The sequence below is a fragment of the Eleginops maclovinus genome, chromosome 3 (genome assembly GCF_036324505.1).
Source record: "Eleginops maclovinus isolate JMC-PN-2008 ecotype Puerto Natales chromosome 3, JC_Emac_rtc_rv5, whole genome shotgun sequence".
Classification (NCBI taxonomy): domain Eukaryota; kingdom Metazoa; phylum Chordata; class Actinopteri; order Perciformes; family Eleginopidae; genus Eleginops; species Eleginops maclovinus.
In genome coordinates, this window is record NC_086351.1 from 2,054,368 (window position 1) to 2,075,381 (window position 21,014).

A 21,014-nucleotide genomic window follows, 5' to 3' on the forward strand; every position below is an offset into this window, starting at 1 on the left:
CAATAGCGCAGGACTCTTTGTGAATGTGCTGGACTTCATTTGCTCTGAAGATAGGCAGGGATAATTAATCCTCATGTTCACAGTCAGGGATTTTTCTCCGGCTGTCTTTCCTGCAGACGGCAGTTTACTGTATAACTCCACACACTGAGCTCTGATTGGTCAGCAGGCAGTGAGCTCTGATTGATCAGCAGGCAGTGAGCTCTGATTGATCAGCAGGCAGTGAGCTCTGATTGGTCAGCAGGCAGTGAGCTCTGATTGGTCAGCAGGCAGTGAGCTCTGGCTTTGAGTTGATCTCCTATATGTGTTCAGCAGAAGTTACCATGGAGATCTACCCGGGTAAGAAGTGAACCAGCAGCAGGACCGGAAGCCCAGAGTTAACCCTGAAGTTACCTGGCTTATAATAACTGCAAATCCCGCTTCGTCGTACAGGCCTTTGTTTACAGTTAAACATGTTTACCAATATTTGTTTATGACTACAATTACTTTTTGTTACCTCATATCGGATCAATAACTAAAACACAAAACGTTCTCAAAGCACAAACTGCGTCTCCTTACAAACATAGTAAGGTTTACAAGGAGGTGCAACCTTATTTCTATCCAAACAAAGCCAACACACACCGTCCTCCGAGCTGCACAACTCCTCTCTGCAGGGACCGTCTACAAAGTGCAACACCGAGACATGAAGGAAATATGAAATGATGTCCCTGTTGTTCAGTAAAGTCCCAGTAAAGAACTTCACACACCTCCTAACACATCCCCTGCTGGTTGTACTACCTCCATACATTTAGTTGAAGATATAAATGCTTCTGATTTCTAAAATAAATGCATTTGCTGTTTTCTGTTTATATTTATTTACTCGTCATTTCAAGTTTGACAGAAAGTGTGTTTATTTCTATGTTTATGTACGTTGTAAATACTTTGTGTACTTTTATTGTCACATACTAAATTCATCTGCACACAGACCCCCGTCCCGTCAACAGACAGTGAACTGAATCCACTCTGCACAGCTATGCATTTCATTCTGAGGATATCTCAACACATCTTAAAGGTTACATTGATTCATGCTTACATTTCATAAAGACCACCTAAACCTTTATCAGCACCATTTCAAAGACACCAGGCAGAGCTGGTTTTAAAGCAATGGAAGCTTTTGATTGGACATGGAGCCCGAAGTGAAAAACATCAAGAGGTGAAAAATATTCCTTCTTCTGACTTTGTCGTCGGAGGGCGTTTCCAAGAGAACCCAGAGCTTTGATCACACGGAGAACGTTATCCCACCCTAATGCAGGAAACACCCAAACGCAGGATTATGGGATGCCTGCAGACACTGGTTGAGATGGACACGGGTCAGCAGGTAACCCTCTCAGACCTGAGAGACAAACAGGGAAGATATAAACCAGTTATGGTAACAAATCTTCCCTTTTAAGAACAACTTTAAGTACGATTGTTTTTAATATGTAAAATATATCATTTAACATTGAGGATAGCTGCTTCAACAGGAAGCTCCATCAGCTGCTTCAGAAATGCCTCCACGCTGCTCTTTACGTCTCCAATATAAACTGTCAGCAGATAAAACCTGAGCTTGCACATTTGTCTGGAATCCCGGAAAAACAAAGAGCAATAACTCCATTTTATTCAGGGGTGAAACCTCAATACTTCACACTGTACAACCTCTCACCTCTCTGTCTGTCTCCACTTCCTGTTCCACATCAGAGTCCCCTGAGAGGAGGAGAAAGAGGAGGAATAAAAAGAATAAAACATGAACAAAGAGAGAGAGCAGCCACAAGGATTGCAGACAGAAAAACAAGAACGGGATTAAAAATGTTTCTGTTTCCCTATGAGGACTTTAAAGATCAGAGTTTAGTAGCTTGATGAAAGGAGGATCTTGTTTCAGTACTCACAGTTCTTCTGGATCTTGGCTGTGATCGTCTCCATATTGATCCTGTAGGGAAGAACAAATCCAACAGTTTTGGATCAAGTCTAAAATCAGTGTTTGTTCTTTGAGTTAGTCAGCTTCAGAGTCCTGACTGATCCAATGCTTTACATCCCATCATATCTTCTCTGAAACTCTACGACTGACTGCCCTCAGCTCTCAGCTGCATTACAGGACATAACCAGAGATTCATCTGGAGACAAAAAACCTGAGAGGAAAACAAACAGACGGTAACACTCTTCTGTAAAACCCCATCTGTCTGTTGGAGATGTGCTCACTAACTAAAATGAGGCTCTGCATTTTCAGCTTACCTTAGATTGTCTGTGGAAGACTGAACAAAAGAAGGAAACGGCAGTGGGTAACATCACTGACTTGTAGTGATCCCCCAGAGTGAGGACCCCCACCCCCCCCACGACCTGAGAGTCTGCAGAGTCTATTCATCTCAGCACAGAAGTAAGAGATGGAGAACTGACCTGAGAGTCTGCAGTCTGCAGAGTGGACTCTCCAGAAGACCTCTCAGCAGCTCCACTCCTGAATCCTGCAGAGCGTTCTCACTCAGCTCCAGCTCTCTCAGACAGGAGGGGTTGGACTTCAGAGCTGAGGCCAGAGAAGCACAGCTGATCGTTGACAGACCGCACCACCTCAGTCTGAATAAAGAACACATGATGAAGTTTAGAAAACAACGTTTCAGCTTCAAATATTCCAGGTTTAATAGTCTGTGCAGAGCTGGAGAAGTAGAGGATGTAGAAGTTTAGAAAGGGGAAACTCCTTCAGGTTAAAAACTGTAAGATATAAAAGTTCTTCTATTTCAGGAATAATGGAGTCATAAACTCGAAGCATCTGCTATTAAGTCTTTTCGGTCAGTATAAGCATCAAGTTGCTTCATAAAAATGATGGAAAAGGCAAATACTGAATATATATTTTGGAGTTTGATAGTTTTTTATAGAAATATGTGTTCATTTGTCCTTTACATCGTTTATATAAAGAAATCATGATAAAGAAATGTTAATTTTCAGGAGTTATAGGATCAGAGGGAATATGCAGAGGATTCATTTCACTGTTATATTTAATGTAATGATCAACATGGCTCTGCCACACTCAATGAACTAAACCACAGAAGAAGAAAGTAGACGTTAGCATTCAGATGCTCAGTGAGGATCAGTGTAATATCAGCCTGATGTCTGCAGCTCAGAGTCAACACAACTCTCTCATATTCATCTCAGCACAGAAGTAAGAGATGGAGAACTGACCTGAGAGTCTGCAGTCTGCAGAGTGGATTCTCCAGAAGATCTCTCAGCAGCTCCACTCCTGAATCCTGCAGAGTGTTGTTACTCAGTTCCAGCTCTCTCAGATGGGAGGGGTTGGACTTCAGAGCTGAGGCCAGAGAAGCACAGCTGATCGTTGACAGACCGCACCACCTCAGTCTGAATAAAGAACACATGATGAAGTTTAGAAAACAACGTTTCAGCTTCAAATATTCCAGGTTTAATAGTCTGTGCAGAGCTGGAGAAGTAGAGGATGTAGAAGTTTAGAAAGGGGAAACTCCTTCAGGTTAAAAACTGTAAGATATAAAAGTTCTTCTATTTCAGGAATAATGGAGTCATAAACTCGAAGCATCTGCTATTAAGTCTTTTCGGTCAGTATAAGCATCAAGTTGCTTCATAAAAATGATGGAAAAGGCAAATACTGAATATATATTTTGGAGTTTGATAGTTTTTTATAGAAATATGTGTTCATTTGTCCTTTACATCGTCTATATAAAGAAATCATGATAAAGAAATGTTAATTTTCAGGAGTTATAGGATCAGAGGGAATATGCAGAGGATTCATTTCATTGCTATATTTAATGTAATGATCAACATGGCTCTGCCACAGTCAATGAACTAAACCACAGAAGAAGAAAGTAGACGTTAGCATTCAGATGCTCAGTGAGGATCAGTGTAATATCAGCCTGATGTCTGCAGCTCAGAGTCAACACAACTCTCTCATATTCATCTCAGCACAGAAGTAAGAGATGGAGAACTGACCTGAGAGTCTGCAGTCTGCAGAGTGGACTCTCCAGAAGACCTCTCAGCAGCTCCACTCCTGAATCCTGCAGAGCGTTGACACTCAGGTCCAGCTCTCTCAGATGGGAGGGGTTGGACTTCAGAGCTGAGGCCAGAGAAGCACAGCTGATATCTGACAGACAGCAGCCCACCAGTCTGAATAAAGAACACATGAAGAAGTTTAGAAAACAACGTTTCAGCTTCAAATATTCCAGGTTTAATAATCTGTGCAGAGCTGGAGAAGTAGAGGATGTAGAAGTTTAGAAAGGGGAAACTCCTTCAGGTTAAAAACTGTAAGATATAAAAGTTCTTCTATTTCAGGAATAATGGAGTCATAAACTCGAAGCATCTGCTATTAAGTCTTTTCGGTCAGTATAAGCATCAAGTTGCTTCATAAAAATGATGGAAAAGGCAAATACTGAATATATATTTTGGAGTTTGATAGTTTTTTATAGAAATATGTGTTCATTTGTCCTTTACATCGTTTATATAAAGAAATCATGATAAAGAAATGTTAATTTTCAGGAGTTATAGGATCAGAGGGAATATGCAGAGGATTCATTTCATTGCTATATTTAATGTAATGATCAACATGGCTCTGCCACACTCAATGAACTAAACCACAGAAGAAGAAAGTAGACGTTAGCATTCAGATGCTCAGTGAGGATCAGTGTAATATCAGCCTGATGTCTGCAGCTCAGAGTCAACACAACTCTCTCATATTCATCTCAGCACAGAAGTAAGAGATGGAGAACTGACCTGAGAGTCTGCAGTCTGCAGAGTGGACTCTCCAGAAGACCTCTCAGCAGCTCCACTCCTGAATCCTGCAGAGCGTTGTTACTCAGTTCCAGCTCTCTCAGATGGGAGGGGTTGGACTTCAGAGCTGAGGCCAGAGAAGCACAGCTGATATCTGTCAGATTGCAGCCCACCAGTCTGAATAAAGAACACATGAAGAAGTTTAGAAAACAACGTTTCAGCTTCAAATATTCCAGGTTTAATAGTCTGTGCAGAGCTGGAGAAGTAGAGGATGTAGAAGTTTAGAAAGGGGAAACTCCTTCAGGTTAAAAACTGTAAGATATAAAAGTTCTTCTATTTCAGGAATAATGGAGTCATAAACTCGAAGCATCTGCTATTAAGTCTTTTCGGTCAGTATAAGCATCAAGTTGCTTCATAAAAATGATGGAAAAGGCAAATACTGAATATATATTTTGGAGTTTGATAGTTTTTTATAGAAATATGTGTTCATTTGTCCTTTACATCGTTTATATAAAGAAATCATGATAAAGAAATGTTAATTTTCAGGAGTTATAGGATCAGAGGGAATATGCAGAGGATTCATTTCATTGTTATATTTAATGTAATGATCAACATGGCTCTGCCACACTCAATGAACTAAACCACAGAAGAAGAAAGTAGACATTAGCATTCAGATGCTCAGTGAGGATCAGTGTAATATCAGCCTGATGTCTGCAGCTCAGAGTCAACACAACTCTCTCATATTCATCTCAGCACAGAAGTAAGAGATGGAGAACTGACCTGAGAGTCTGCAGTCTGCAGAGTGGACTCTCCAGAAGATCTCTCAGCAGCTCCACTCCTGAATCCTGCAGAGTGTTGTTACTCAGTTCCAGCTCTCTCAGATGGGAGGGGTTGGACTTCAGAGCTGAGGCCAGAGAAGCACAGCTGATCTTTGTCAGACGGCACCACCTCAGTCTGAATAAAGAACACATGATGAAGTTTAGAAAACAACGTTTCAGCTTCAAATATTCCAGGTTTAATAGTCTGTGCAGAGCTGGAGAAGTAGAGGATGTAGAAGTTTAGAAAGGGGAAACTCCTTCAGGTTAAAAACTGTAAGATATAAAAGTTCTTCTATTTCAGGAATAATGGAGTCATAAACTCGAAGCATCTGCTATTAAGTCTTTTCGGTCAGTATAAGCATCAAGTTGCTTCATAAAAATGATGGAAAAGGCAAATACTGAATATATATTTTGGAGTTTGATAGTTTTTTATAGAAATATGTGTTCATTTGTCCTTTACATCGTCTATATAAAGAAATCATGATAAAGAAATGTTAATTTTCAGGAGTTATAGGATCAGAGGGAATATGCAGAGGATTCATTTCATTGTTATATTTAATGTAATGATCAACATGGCTCTGCCACACTCAATGAACTAAACCACAGAAGAAGAAAGTAGACGTTAGCATTCAGATGCTCAGTGAGGATCAGTGTAATATCAGCCTGATGTCTGCAGCTCAGAGTCAACACAACTCTCTCATATTCATCTCAGCACAGAAGTAAGAGATGGAGAACTGACCTGAGAGTCTGCAGTCTGCAGAGTGGATTCTCCAGAAGATCTCTCAGCAGCTCCACTCCTGAATCCTGCAGAGTGTTGTTACTCAGTTCCAGCTCTCTCAGATGGGAGGGGTTGGACTTCAGAGCTGAGGCCAGAGAAGCACAGCTGATCGTTGACAGACCGCACCACCTCAGTCTGAATAAAGAACACATGATGAAGTTTAGAAAACAACGTTTCAGCTTCAAATATTCCAGGTTTAATAGTCTGTGCAGAGCTGGAGAAGTAGAGGATGTAGAAGTTTAGAAAGGGGAAACTCCTTCAGGTTAAAAACTGTAAGATATAAAAGTTCTTCTATTTCAGGAATAATGGAGTCATAAACTCGAAGCATCTGCTATTAAGTCTTTTCGGTCAGTATAAGCATCAAGTTGCTTCATAAAAATGATGGAAAAGGCAAATACTGAATATATATTTTGGAGTTTGATAGTTTTTTATAGAAATATGTGTTCATTTGTCCTTTACATCGTCTATATAAAGAAATCATGATAAAGAAATGTTAATTTTCAGGAGTTATAGGATCAGAGGGAATATGCAGAGGATTCATTTCATTGTTATATTTAATGTAATGATCAACATGGCTCTGCCACACTCAATGAACTAAACCACAGAAGAAGAAAGTAGACGTTAGCATTCAGATGCTCAGTGAGGATCAGTGTAATATCAGCCTGATGTCTGCAGCTCAGAGTCAACACAACTCTCTCATATTCATCTCAGCACAGAAGTAAGAGATGGAGAACTGACCTGAGAGTCTGCAGTCTGCAGAGTGGACTCTCCAGAAGATCTCTCAGCAGCTCCACTCCTGAATTCTGCAGAGCGTTGTTACTCAGCTCCAGCTCTCTCAGATGGGAGGGGTTGGACTTCAGAGCTGAGGCCAGAGAAGCACAGCTGATCTTTGTCAGACCGCAGCCCCACAGTCTGAATAAAGAACACATGATGAAGTTTAGAAAACAACGTTTCAGCTTCAAATATTCCAGGTTTAATCATCTGTTCAGAGCTGGAGAAGTAGAGGATGTAGAAGTTTAGAAAGGGGAAACTCCTTCAGGTTAAAAACTGTAAGATACAGACAGAGAAAAAGAGCTCTCATTAATATTAAAGACAACGTGCTTCTACTTCAATAAAAAGAGGAGACTTCACATCTGAAACTCCATCCACATCATGATGTGCAGCCAGACAAACAACCCCTCAGAAACTGATTCAACTCCAGATCACAACGTCTACAAAGAAGCAGCCCCTCAGTCTGAGTAAAGAACACAGGATGTAAGGTCAGAGAACAACGGTCCTGCTGGAGATAGTTCAAAGGTTACTCATCTTTTAAGACCTGGAGAAGGTTGAGATGCCGATGTCAATAATGATGTAGATACTTTTATAAATGTGATAGTAGATAGTTAAAAGTTCATTGATCATGGATCAGAACAACCTCATGCCTCTCCCTCACACAGCTCATCAGTACTGACAGCATCTCCACTGACTCATGGAGCACAGAGAGAGTCTGTGGAAGCTCAAACACTGTCCGTCACACATTCACTGTCTCTGCTGTTACTCTGACAAACATTCAGCCGTTTGGAAAGAAACGGGAAGTCATTTAAATGTCTTTGTACTCAGAAAATGATGGGGTTATAAATATATAAATGATAAATACAGTACAAATAGAAAATCACATGAACTACAGCCAGGGATCTGACCTCAGGGTCTCCAGTCTGCAGTTTGGACTCTTTAGTCCAGAACTCAGCACCTCCACGACTGAATCCTCCAGACCTCTGTCCGTCAGCTCCAGCTCTCTCAGAGAGGAGGGGCCAGACTTCAGAGCTGAGGCCACGACTTCCCAGTCTAGGAATCCACAGTAAGGAATTCTGTTTGAACACACATTACAGGATTTGTTAAGATAAAAAAGGGGAAACTTTATATTTACTTCATGCATTTGATGAACCACATTTAGAATATAATGATGTGATTAACATCGGATGTTGGTCCGTTTAATATTTAATGGAGTGTGATCTGATCCCATGTCTGTCACGTCTTTGCTAGCTACCTTCTAGACTAGAGAAGACTAGAGTCAAAATCGATCAGATATTACTCTGTCTGATTTAACGATGAAGAAACTGCAGTCATGTAATAATGACTTCACTGCATTCACTGATATCTGTGAGACACTGCTGCATGCTGTGATCACATGCTGCTCTGATTAAATATCCTTCCTTTCTTCTGACAAGGAAATGAAGAGAAGAAAGAACTGTAAAATGTTGTAATTATTGAAATCATTACAATAAATGTATTAATTAAATTGTGCTCTCACAGTGTCAACAGCAACACGCTGTATCGTCTTTATTTGAAAAACTAAAATCCTTATCTCCACTTATTTATACAGTTAATCACATCTGGACTTACACAGCCTCTCTGCAGCTCCTCACAGCTGGAATCAGTCTCTGTCGTCCCTCCTCTGATGTGTTGTCCTTCTCCAGGTCCAACTCATCCAGAACCTCCTCTGACATCTGCAGCCTGTAGGCCAGAGCTGAGGGGTGTTTCACAGAGAGTCTCTTTGATCTGTTCTCTGACTTCAGGAACTCTGTGATCTCCTGATGTACTGAGTGATCGTTCATCTCTGTCAGACAGTGGAAGATGTTGATGCTCCTGTTGTCAGAAATGTTAGAACTTCTTATCTCCTTCAGGTTGTTGATGGCTCTCTGGGTGACTTCTGGACGGGTGTCTGTGCGACCCAGCAGGCCTCCTAAGAGTCTCTGGTTGGACTCCAGAGAGAGGCCGTGGAGAAAGCGGACAAACAGGTCCAGGTGGCCATTTTCACTTTTGAAAGATTTCTCCATGGCTCTCTTTAGGAAGACGTCCAGGGATGGGTAATCCTGATCACTGCTATACCTGTTGTCATCGACCCAGTCTCCCTGCAGGAAGTCCTTCAGTACCGCAGTGTTCCTGTTGGTGTAGCAGTGCAGCATGTAGACTGCAGCCAGAAACTCCTGGACACTCAGATGAACAAAGCAGTAGACTGTTTTCTGGAAGGTCACGCTCTCTCTTTTGAAGATCTCTGTACAGACTCCTGAGTGCACCAAGGCCTCGGTGACATCAAGACCACAGCGCTGCAGGTCTTCTTGGTAGAACATAATGTCTCCTTTCTCCAGATGTTCAAACGCCAGCCTCCCCAGCTTCAGAAGAACCTCACTGTCAGCCTCCGTCAGCTGCTGTGGGCTCGTCTCATGTCCCTCATGGTACTTCTGCTTCTTCCTCTTTGTCAGGACCAGCAGGAAGTGTGAGTACATGTCAGTGAGGGTCTTGGGCAGCTCTCCTCTCTGGTCTGTAGTCAACATGTGGTCCACAACTGCAGCAGTGATCCAGCAGAAGACTGGGATCAGACACATGATGTGGAGGCTCCTGGAGCTCTTGATGTGAGAGATGATTCTGCTGGACAGTTCTTCATCTCTGGATCTCCTCCTGAAGTACTGCTCCTTCTGAGCGTCAGTGAAGCCTCGTACTTCTGTCACCCTGTCCACACACTTAGGAGGGATCTGATTGGCCGCTGCAGGTCTGGAAGTGATCCAGACGAGAGCTGAAGGAAGCAGCTTCCCCCTGATGAGGTTTGTCAGCAGCACGTTGACTGAGGATTGCTGTGAGACATCAGACACAACCTCACTTTTTCTGAAATCCAGAGAGAGTCTGCTTTCATCCAGGCCGTCAAAGATGAACAGCACTTTACAGACAGCCAGCTGCTCTGCTGTGACCTTCTGTAAGGCTGGATGGAAAACATGGATCAGCCTGAGAAGACTGTACTGCTCAGCTTTGATCAGGTTCAGCTCCCTGAAGGAGAGCGGGATCACCAGACTCACATCTTGGTTCTCCAAACCCTCGGCCCAGTCCAGAGTGAACTTCTGCACTGAGAAGGTTTTTCCAACTCCAGCGACGCCGTTGGTCAGGACCACTCTGATGTGGGTCTGATGGTAAGCTAAGGCTTTAAAGATGTCCTGGCACTTGAGTCGAGTTTCATGGAGGGTCTCCTTCTTGAAAGCCATCTCCAGCTGCCTCACCTCATGTTGGGTATTAACCTCTTCACTCCGTCCTTGTGTGATGTAGAGCTCAGTGAAAATCCTGTTGAGGAGGGTTTCACTTTCATCAGTTCCTTCAGTCACACGTTCACATCTCCTCCTCAGACTGATCCTATGGTCCTCTAAAACCTGCTGCAGACCACCATCTGCAAAGAGAAGGAAACAGAGGACAAAGGAAAAAGGTTTAAAGAATCTGAAGATAGAAAGGGAACAACAGTCTGCTGTGAAACCTATCACATAAACCATGAAGACTCCAGCAGACAGATGTTCAGACTTACTCTGTACAGCTCTGGTCTGACTGGCTGTCTGCAGTCCAGCTCTGGTTCTGGATCTTTTTCCACACTGGGGACAGGGGGAGTCTCCTGATGGAGCTCGCTGCTCCCAGTATGAGGTGATGCACTGTCTGCAGAACCAGTGTCCACAGCTGGTAGAGACTGGATCCTTCAGGACGTCCTGACACAGAGCACAGCTGGACAGCTGCTCCTCCACAGGAACAGGACTCTTCCTCTTCCCTCTGTGGAGAGGAACACATCCTTTATAGCACACTGCATTACTGGAGGCTGATTTTCACCAGTGTTACAACCCAAGGTGGGAATTTCTACATCTCTGTAAAATATATCTTTGTGATCAGGTAGTTTACACTTCACATTATTATAAAACCAAACAGCATCCTGTCATGACATCACCCAGAAGAGCACCCAGCGTGTTCCCTGCTGAGACACACACATCAGCTGCGTCTATTCCACCTGGCTGTGCACTTCTTCTTATTTCCTCTGCCTGCTTGTGAAGCCTCTTTGAGCACCAGGAAAAGTGCTATATATCAAAACAAGGTTTCATTATTTTCAATCTGGTATACTAGCAGCATTATAAACCCAATGTACATAGAATTTGCAAACAGATGAAAAGGATGCCAGAACAACAACATAGAGAGTGATTTGTAAAAAGCCTGAGTTAGTGCTTTGGCCGGTCTGTCTCCAACACAACATTTCCAAATGTTTTCTGAATGGATTGGTTTGATTAAAGCTAGGCTAACCTTGTAGCTGCTCCGTCAACACTCAACATAACTTCCTCTAGTCACCAGGACAGCAGTGACTATATAGACAGTCTCTGGGTTATACCCATACCTTAATAACACTGATTGAATGTGAGGGACTGTAGAGCTCTGGGTGCTGATGGTTTCCAGGAGCACAATCTCAACACTGACAGGTTCTTGTAACAGAGCTCCACAAGCTTTACACTCCAGTTTAGATTTTAAACGTTGCACGAATCTGCAGCTGACATGAATTTCACATCTTCACTTTATTCCTGTTGCCAGGCACGGGTCTGGGTCTTTGCATTGACTCTACATGTATCTACATCTATTCTATTGGCTAATGTTAAACACAACCAGCTCACCAGGAATGACTGTTTATTAACAAACATCTTAAAAATACATATCATAAACATGACCACTTTATGTGCAATTTAAACCCATTGTGTGGCACTGCTTCAATGATAATATAATAGCAGATTGAAATATCATTAAATAATGTTAGCTTACTGTACTGCGTTTGTTCTGCACTACACTGTGCACATAGCATTAAGGAAGAAAAGTTTAAACTATCAGATTATATAAAAACTGAACCCTCTTCAGGTCAGTTTGCAGTAGGAACAGTCTCTTACTTCCTGTCTGAGGGTCCACGTTCATTACTGAAGTTTATAGGTTGATATTTAGACCCGTCACTCTTCAGAGACAGACAGCTGGAGACTGGAGACTCTGCTCTCTGTCTGTGGAAACAACACACACACACACATCATCAGTTCATTCAAAGAGCAGCGTTTGACTTCTGTCTGTTCACCTTGTTCTGCCTTTGCAGATGAAAAAGTTAAAAGTAATAAGTTAAGTTAAAATTCATCAGTTCATACGTAGATTTAAAAAGTGTATGTTCTTGGTTGTAAGAAACTGCGTCAGAGTGAGTGGTCTTTTCTTTGGTCTCGAGAAACCGCATCGTAGTGAGCGCTCAGTGCGTTAGCAGCAGCTATGTAACCAGCGCGGTTGTTCTCCTCATTACATGCTCAGGAGAGCTGAGGCACGCACAGACAGATAAGCAGACTGTTAAAATCATATTGTCAAAGGTTACAAACGCTTTTGCCTTGGAGAATATTTGTCTGTAAGTATTATAAGTGGTCAAATGTGTATTTTATATCAAGACCTACTTGTTGTGTTTTTATGAGTATAGCCTACTCCGCTAACGTTAGCTCATGCTGAGATGCTATTTTGTGTTAACATGCTAACTCTTCTCAGTTTGTTCATTTGTGGAGGCTAATTGAAATGTACTCATTCTATGCCAACTCACACTGTGTTTTAAGTAAGTAAAGTGTGTTTATTTCTGTAATCTGCAGTTTTACGGTGATGTTGGAAAAAAGAAGACTTCATTAAAGGACAAGAAAAGTCAAGCCTTGTGGTTTTTTGGAGGGCTTCTAGCTAACCGTTATCTGACTGTCTAGCCTTGCATCGGCACATGCACTGCGAGGGCAGTACACACCTGATTAAAGTTCTTTAGACTGATGTTCTGTTTTTGAGTCATGCTTGTGGGTTTCTGCTGTCACAATTCAAGAGGGAAACGTTTCACATGTTTGGATTTTATTTGATGAACACGACACAAAGTCCTACATGTGGAGTGAGAGAAGGATTTCACTGGAGCAGATTATTATTTACGCAGCAAGAGTTCAATTAAGCTTTATTACTGTACTCTACTAAGTTTCTTAACTGGGATCATTTAAGGTTTAGATTATCAGATAGCATAAAAACGGAATCCTGTTCAGGTGAGTTTACAGTAGAAACAGAGTCTTACTTCCTGTCTGAGGGTCCAGGTTCATTACTGAAGTATATAGGTTGATATTTAGACCGGTCACTCTTCAGAGACAGACCGCTGGAGACTGAAGATCTGTCCTCTTCCTCCTCTTTTAAATGACTCATCTTCTCCAGTCTGACACACACACACACACACACACACACACACACACAAAGCATCTTAATAATGAACTTGGTTAGAATACAACAAAGCAGACTACAGACAGACTGCCCTCCATCTTGACACATGTTATGGAACTATGATAGGGTGACCAGATTTGAGGTGGCGAAAAAGAGGAAACTTGCGATTGTTGAGGGGGGGGGGTGCATTAAAATACAGATAAAACTCAACCGAATCATTCTTAATTTGATTTTGAAACCTTGTCAAGTGGAGATTGTCAGTGAAGAATCAAAACAGAAAAGCAATTCCTTATCAAATGGAAGTTTTTGTGTCCTATTGACAACAAGTGGAAAGAACTAAATAAAAAAAAGAAGTGAAAAGACAGTTTTTATTTTCCATATTGCATTTGGGACTTCTGGGAATGTATTCTTTCTCCACTTAAAGAACCTGATAAACAACAAAATGTGTGAAGGCAGCAAAGACACAATTGAAATGTGAGAAGCTACTTTTTAAATCTAGTATAATGTACTTGCAACACAAGGAAAGGTCACAAAAGACGAGGGGTTTGCTAGCAGAATGACTGCAGGCTCAGTGTCACCTAAAACCCCCCTGAGAGCGCTTAATGATGGGTGTCGTCACGGACCATCTGTCCCCCTCAGATGGACACTCTGGTGAAGAAGACCTCTGACATGGAGATGGACCTGAAGAGGACCAGGAGTGGACGCATCATCGGGTCCACCACGGTCAGTGAGCCACTTTAAAACTCAACAAGTCGCTCTGTACTGTAAGTGTAGCGAGAGCAGATGTGTACCTGTTGTATAGGGAACATATTAGGAGACGGACATACAGGAAGTAGGCAGGAAGTTGTAATACAGTTAATAAAGTGAACTGGACTACTAGTTGGCTCCTGTCTGGAACTATATATATATTCGACATGTACAGAACATGTTACATGGTGTCAGAAGCGTGCTGAATCCCGCCTCAGACGGTCGCTTGGAAGAAATTGCCCGTCAAGTTGCGGTAAATAATTAATTAGCGCGTAAATCGCGGTAGGTTCAAAAACTAGGCTAACGCTAGCCAGCAGTTAGAAACTGTGCAGCAAGCTAGTTAGACAGACAACGAGGGAGCCTGTCGGCACGGGACGTTAAGAGACAACGCAGAGAAGCCAGACAACGATACAAGGAAAGAAACAATGGATTCCCTTTTCTCCATAAGCCCACCAGAAAACTTTGACTTTTCGGACTTTGCTAACTGGCCCAATTGGATTCGTCGGTTTGAAAGGTTCCGAGTTGCAGCTGGACTGGACAAGAAAGATGAAGATTATCAGGTGAATTCATTAGTATATGCAATGGGCGATAAAGCAGATGATGTTCTGTCCACGCTAGGCTTAAGTGCTGAAGATGCAAAGAAATACAAAGAGGTTAAAGAAGCCTTTAATAAATACTTCATAAGCAAATACAATGTAATATATGAGAGGGCTCGTTTCAATAAGAGAAGCCAAGAGCCAGGGGAATCTGCTGAAGCCTTCATCTCTGCAGTTTATAAGTTATCTGAGCACTGTCAATATGGCCCGCTGCAAGATGAAATGATCAGAGACAGACTAGTGGTAGGAATAAGGCATCACACCCTGTCTAAAAAGCTGCAAATGGACAGTGAATTAACACTGGAAAAGGCTGTTACTAAAATTAGGCAACATGAAGAAATTAAAAAACAGCAACCAACAGTGAGAGAAACAAAACCTACAGAACAAAGAGAGGCCAATGTGGACTTTCTGAAATTCAAGAAAAAGTCAAACAGAGAGTACCAGACAGGGAAGACGTCCTATGGAAAGGGACAAAAGGATTTCCAGAAAGGACAGAAAAACTGTGGACGATGTGGAAAAGGACCACCACACTCTCTAAATAACTGTGCTGCAAGGGATGCTGAATGCCGAAAGTGTCAGAAGAGAGGACATTTTGCAGCTGTTTGTAAATCAGGGAGAGTAGGGGCAGTTTTCGAGGCAGAAGAAGAGGATACTCTTTTCCTGGGAGCAGTGTCCACAGGAAAGAAATCTGAAACATGGAAAAAAACACTAAGAGTGAATGGTCAAGACATTACCTTCAAGCTGGATACAGGGGCGGACGCAACAGTCATCCCAGGTAATGCCTACTCAGAAAAATGGCACGGCCCACTCACCAAAGCATCCATACCATTGTGTGGACCCAGCAATGAACCTCTAAAGGTGAGAGGTCAGTTTCATGGTGTCATGAAATATAAAGAGAGAACAACAACACAACCAGTGTATGTAGTACAAAAGCTAGCTACTCCTCTACTGGGTCTGCCAGCAATCTCAGATCTAAAACTACTGCATTTAGTCGACAGTGTAATAGAGCTAGAGGCTGACATGAAGAAACAATACCCCAAAGTCTTCACAGGACTGGGCTGCCTTACAGGGGAGTACAGAATCAAGTTGAAGCAAGACGTCAAGCCCTTCGCATTATCACTGCCACGACGTGTACCTCTACCGCTGCATGACAAAGTCAAAGAGGAGCTCCAAAGAATGGAAAAAATGGGTGTGATTGTGCCCATTGAAGAGCCTACAGACTGGTGTGCAGGCATGGTGGTGGCACCAAAGCCCAAGGGAAAAATCAGAATCTGCTCTGATATGACCCATCTGAATGAGTATGTTTGCAGAGAAAGACTCATCTTGCCGGCCGTTGACGAAACCCTGGCCAAGCTTGCAGGTGCAACGGTCTTTACTAAGCTAGATGCTACAGCCGGATTCTGGCAGGTACCCCTACATCAAAAATCAGTCCCGCTGACCACATTTATCACCCCGTTCGGGCGATACTGCTACAAGAGACTCCCATTCGGGATTTCATCCGCACCTGAGCATTTTCAAAAGAGGCTCACACAGATGCTGACAGGGTTAGAGGGGACTGTATGCCATGCTGATGACATTCTCGTGTTTGGAACAACACGTGAACAACATGACCACAGGCTGTACAGAGTGTTAGGGCGGCTCCAGGAAGAGGGCCTGACTCTCAATAACGACAAGTGTCAGTTTGCGGTCAACAAGGTCATGTTCCTGGGCCACATCGTCAGTGCAGGAGGCATTGAAGCAGATCCAGGAAAAATTAAGGCAATCACAGAGATGCCCACGCCAAAAGACGCTGCAGACGTGAAAAGGTTTGTTGGCATGGTCAACTACGTGGGGAAATTCTCTCCACGGATATCAGAGCTCACACAACCGCTAAGAGAACTGCTCAAAACAGACACAGACTGGGTGTGGGGGAGTGCACAGCAGAGAGCGTTTGACGAGCTGCGTAAGGAACTGAGCTCACCAACAGTACTGGCACAGTACTGCCTACACAGAGAGACAATAGTTGCAGCAGACGCTTCGTCCTTTGGGCTGGGTGGAGTATTGTCTCAGAAGCAGCTGTCTGGAGAATGGAGGCCAGTTGCCTTCATATCACGCAGCATGACAATCACGGAGCGTAGATACGCCCAGATAGAGAAGGAAGCGCTTGCACTGACCTGGGCGTGTGAACGGTTTCAGTCTTACCTGATAGGGATGGACTTTTTGATACAAACTGACCACAAACCTCTCATTTCACTGCTAGGCAGTAGAGCACTAGATGACTTGCCACCTCGCATTCTGAGGTTCAGGCTGCGGCTGCTTCGCTTCACGTACAAAATTGAACATGTGCCGGGGAAGAAATTGATCACAGCGGATGCACTGTCCAGGGCACCGATTCAAGCCCCGCCTACACCAGAGGACGAGCAGCTGGAAGAGGATGTGTGTGTCTCCATCAACCTAATAATGGAGCACTTCCCAGCGTCAGAGCAGAGGTTGGTGCAGATCAAGACAGCACAAGATTCAGATGATGTCTGCAAAAGGCTGAAAGGCATGGTGCAAACAGGTTGGCCTCAGAACAGAAAAGCTCTTCCACCACAACTGCAGCTGTACTGGCAGTATCAACAGGACCTGCTCGTTGTAGACGGACTACTGATGAAAGGCGAAAGACTCGTCATCCCAGTCACAATGCAAGAGGACATGATTAACAAAATACATGAAGGTCACCAAGGCATGACAAAGTGTGTTGCCAGAGCGCAGCAGTCAATGTGGTGGCCAGGTCTGACCAAACAGATCAAACAGAGAGTGGAAAACTGTGCAACCTGTGCACGAGAGGCTCACAACGCGCCAGAGCCACTGCTGACCACTACGTTGCCGGAGAGGCCATGGCAGCGTGTGGCAGTGGATCTTTTCCAGTGGGACAATGCCATGTACCTTGTGGTTATTGACTACTATTCGCGCTACATAGAAGTGGCTAACCTTACCTCCACCACCACAGCCCACGTGACAGGAAAGCTGAAGTCTATCTTTGCCCGTCATGGAGTCCCGGAGACTGTCATCTCGGACAATGGCCCCCAGTTCTCTGCAGCGGAGTTTGCAGCCTTCGCCAGGGACTATGACTTCACGCACACAACCAGCAGCCCCCGCTACCCTCAAAGTAACGGAGAGGCTGAGAGGGCAGTGAGGACGGTGAAATCTCTCCTGAAAAAGGGGGAAGATCCACACAAGGCTCTCATGGCCTACAGGGCCACTCCTTTGACACACGGCTCATCCCCTGCACAGCTGCTAATGGGCCGCAACATCAGGACACCCCTGCCGGTCAGTCAAGAGAAACTACAACCTGGATGGCCTGACCTCCAGGATTTCAGAAAGAAGGACCAGGACTTAAAAGAACAACAGGCCTCCTGGTTCAACAAACGACACAACACAAAGACAAGACAAGAGCTCAGACCAGGACAAAAGGTCTGGGTGAAGAACACAAAAGAAACAGGGACTGTCAGTGGTTCAGCTCAGACACCTAGGTCTTACAACATAGACCTGCCCTCAGGAACTCTCAGGCGGAACAGATCTCACATCCGGGTCATTCCAGAGACTACCAGAGAGACTAGATTGGGCCGGACCATAAGACCACCAAACAGGCTGAATTTGTAGACTAGCTAGAAAGCTGTGGTTTGGTTCACAGGGCAGAATAAACCCTGCACAGCTTGGGGACCCGGGTAGTCCACGCCGACCCCTAGAGAAGAAAGAGTTATGTTTTGAAAAAAAAAAAAAGGAAGAAAGAATTTCTTAATGGAAAATTATTATGTGTTCTACTATATGTTTAATGTTGACAGGAGATGTTATGCACTACTGAAAAGAAGAAAAAAAACAGGAAAGGAAAAGTAATGCTGGGGACTTGAATGTTTAATGGTTTAATATGTCAATATGTTATACTGGTCAAGTTTATCTACAGGTACAGTAAAAACAAAAGAAGTTATTTTAAGAATCTGACAAGTAACTAAAGGGGGGAGATGTAGCGAGAGCAGATGTGTACCTGTTGTATAGGGAACATATTAGGAGACGGACATACAGGAAGTAGGCAGGAAGTTGTAATACAGTTAATAAAGTGAACTGGACTACTAGTTGGCTCCTGTCTGGAACTATATATATATTCGACATGTACAGAACATGTTACAGTAAGAGCTTCAACCTGAGGAACATCTGTACTCTTTTTACTGACCAACAACTGGGAGACGTGTGTGTGTAAATGAAGCCATCGGGATCAGAGTGATAAACAAAGGGGGAAAGTTTATATCATACTTTACTCCACACACTCCTTATTTTAAGAGTGTGCCATCTGTTGTAGAAAGCTGGCACTGGGGCTTTTCCCTTTCCTGCAGTGTGTTGTATAGGCATGTAAAGGGTCTGGGCCCGGACGCTCCGGACAGGACGTAAAAAGAGGAAGTTTGGTCCTATGATGGATCAGGAAGCAGTAAATAAAAACCGTTCGCGACATTTGCCGGAGTCTCTTTGGACTCCATGACGCTGATTTCTAATCAGCTAGATGTTCTGACGCCCAGTATAACAGAGTAACTATGTAATGAGTTAAAAACCCAGCAGAGCCTGGTGTTAACACTCACCCTGTTTTCCTCCTGCTCTGTCGAGGTGTAAAATGCAGTCTGACTTCAAACTTTCACTTTCGATGTCCCTGTCTGTCTGCAGCTCCTCCCCTTGTTTCATAACCAGCCTTATCAGATGTACAGGTACACATACTGCATGTCCATGTGAGATAGAAATAGACCTGCAGCTACAACAAACTCTCTCTAAGTCATTGAAATAAAACAATAATACCACAGAGTGAAAATAAAACATCATTCAAACCCGTCCTTAAGTTAAAGTGTGAAGGGTCAGTGCTCTGGTGTTAACTGTGCATTAAAGGGTTCCCTATCATACAGTTGTTACCAATCAGCTGATATTACATCTCATTCTGGAAGCTGATGTAGGGGGTGATTCTCTTGACTGCAGCTCGAGGCCTGACTCCTCCCCCAACCGCTCCCCTCATTACAGCAGAGTATAACAGGCACCTGGTGGCCCTTGGTTCCTCCGGCTCTGCTGTCATGGTGGGTGGTACAGGTAGGCTGCATCACTTATTACATGGAGACATTGGTCTCAGTTATGCTAGAATTCTATGCTCACACGCTGCTTCCTTGCACATCTTCCTGTGGTGAGTAGCAGGGCTCTCCCTGTTGATTACTTACATTAATACACTATTTTCCTTCTGAAATGTTATGTTCAAATGTGCAGATGGACATCATCAACGGAAAAATGCATCCATATTTCCAGGTCAGAATAATCAAAGTGTAACTGTTCTGACAGCCAGCTCGACAATTCATCACTCCTCCTGTTCCTCAGAGGTGAATCCAGAGGGCAGATAAAGGGTGTTCAGTGACTATCAAGCGCTAAAGTAGTCACAGAGAGGGGAACACAGGGCTCTGCCTGACACGCTGAATCCAAGGAGGAAACTTGAAGCCGTACTGCAGTTGAAGATGTTTTATTTCCCTTGCAATAAAACATACATGCTAACATACATTTTATTGTTGAGTGACTTGCTGTACTGGACTATATGGTGGAAAGAGTTTAGCGGTTTAGCGGTCAACAGAAATGTCAGCACCCTGCCTCCTCTCTCCCTGTCTCAAACAAAACGGATTCCCCGGTAGATGCAGGTGGTATTCATTAGGCAATCACTCAGCCCCAGTGACACACACCCACAGCCACACACACATACATAGCTCCGCCAACACACACACACACCTATTACCCCAAGTGACAAGTGAAAAAACACATCCCTGCCCCTACAAAGGGCGTCAACAGGACTTTGAAGGAATGGAGAATAAATAATGCTGGAAATAACTGACTCTCCAGGAGCCTACAGGTTATACAGATAGCACAAGACTCTTTGTAAGTGAGCTGGATTCATTTGTGGTAATTTGACGCAGCTGAACAGAAGTCCAATGGATTCAGCAGATAGATCATATATGTATGATATAATGAATCCTGTCTGATAACAGATTAGTGTACACAACAGCCCTTTGATTGAATCATAAATAAAGCAGGCTGCAGTTCGTTGTTTGTGAAGTTTGTGTGTCACATGTTCAGGAAATAAACAACACAACGAAAAAAAGACAACATGTTTAAAAGTCTAGATCAATGCTAAATGTTGTACTCTATTTTGTCTATTTTGGGCATACATATTGGTGAAAGGTATGGAGTAAAATCTGATATCCGGTGCTAAGTAGGCTACACAAAAATGTAATTGCCAATTAACACGAAAAGAACATGCATATTAAATGTTGTAACATACAATATCTA

The 21,014-nt window shown here is 43.3% G+C and overlaps 2 protein-coding genes and 1 long non-coding RNA gene across 11 annotated transcripts; 2 read left to right on the forward strand and 1 right to left on the reverse strand.

Moving 5' to 3' along the window:
- Positions 1-862: 862 nt before the first annotated feature.
- LOC134862238 (NACHT, LRR and PYD domains-containing protein 12-like) lies at positions 863-19,347 on the reverse strand. Of its 9 annotated transcripts, none has more exons than XM_063880013.1 (16): positions 19,286-19,347; positions 13,211-13,345; positions 12,039-12,143; positions 10,655-10,890; positions 8,713-10,522; positions 8,010-8,177; positions 7,069-7,242; positions 6,292-6,465; positions 5,515-5,688; positions 4,738-4,911; positions 3,961-4,134; positions 3,184-3,357; positions 2,407-2,580; positions 1,902-1,942; positions 1,679-1,719; positions 863-1,369 (listed from the first exon to the last, which is right to left on the reverse strand). In XM_063880013.1, the coding sequence occupies exons 2-16, from the start codon at positions 13,333-13,335 to the stop codon at positions 1,364-1,366; spliced, it is 3,750 nt and encodes a 1,249-aa protein (XP_063736083.1). In that variant the 5' UTR covers positions 13,336-13,345; positions 19,286-19,347; the 3' UTR covers positions 863-1,363. The 9 variants fall into 9 exon arrangements, with proteins under 9 accessions (XP_063736083.1, XP_063736084.1, XP_063736088.1 ...); XM_063880014.1 differs by lacking the exon at positions 19,286-19,347 and adding an exon at positions 13,929-13,947; XM_063880018.1 differs by lacking the exon at positions 7,069-7,242.
- On the forward strand, positions 12,211-12,812 carry LOC134862316 (uncharacterized). The gene is made up of 2 exons (XR_010165491.1): positions 12,211-12,526; positions 12,759-12,812. It is a non-coding gene; the product is annotated as an uncharacterized LOC134862316 (long non-coding RNA).
- LOC134861670 (uncharacterized protein K02A2.6-like) lies at positions 15,714-18,317 on the forward strand. Its single transcript, XM_063879065.1, has one exon. The coding sequence runs from the start codon at positions 15,714-15,716 to the stop codon at positions 18,315-18,317; it is 2,604 nt and encodes an 867-aa protein (XP_063735135.1).
- Positions 19,348-21,014: the final 1,667 nt, after the last annotated feature.

Excerpts from the sequence above, each read along its gene's own strand:
- LOC134861670 (XM_063879065.1), top strand. The coding sequence starts at position 15,714 with ATGAAGAAACAATACCCCAAAGTCTTCACAGGACTGGGCTGCCTTACA.
- LOC134862238 (XM_063880013.1), bottom strand. The coding sequence starts at position 13,335 with ATGAGTCATTTAAAAGAGGAGGAAGAGGACAGATCTTCAGTCTCCAGC. Across the intron at positions 6,466-7,068 it reads TGCAGACTGCAGACTCTCAG|ACTGAGGTGGTGCGGTCTGT; the intron begins GTCAGTTCTCCA and ends TTCTTTATTCAG. Across the intron at positions 4,135-4,737 it reads TGCAGACTGCAGACTCTCAG|ACTGGTGGGCTGCTGTCTGT; the intron begins GTCAGTTCTCCA and ends TTCTTTATTCAG.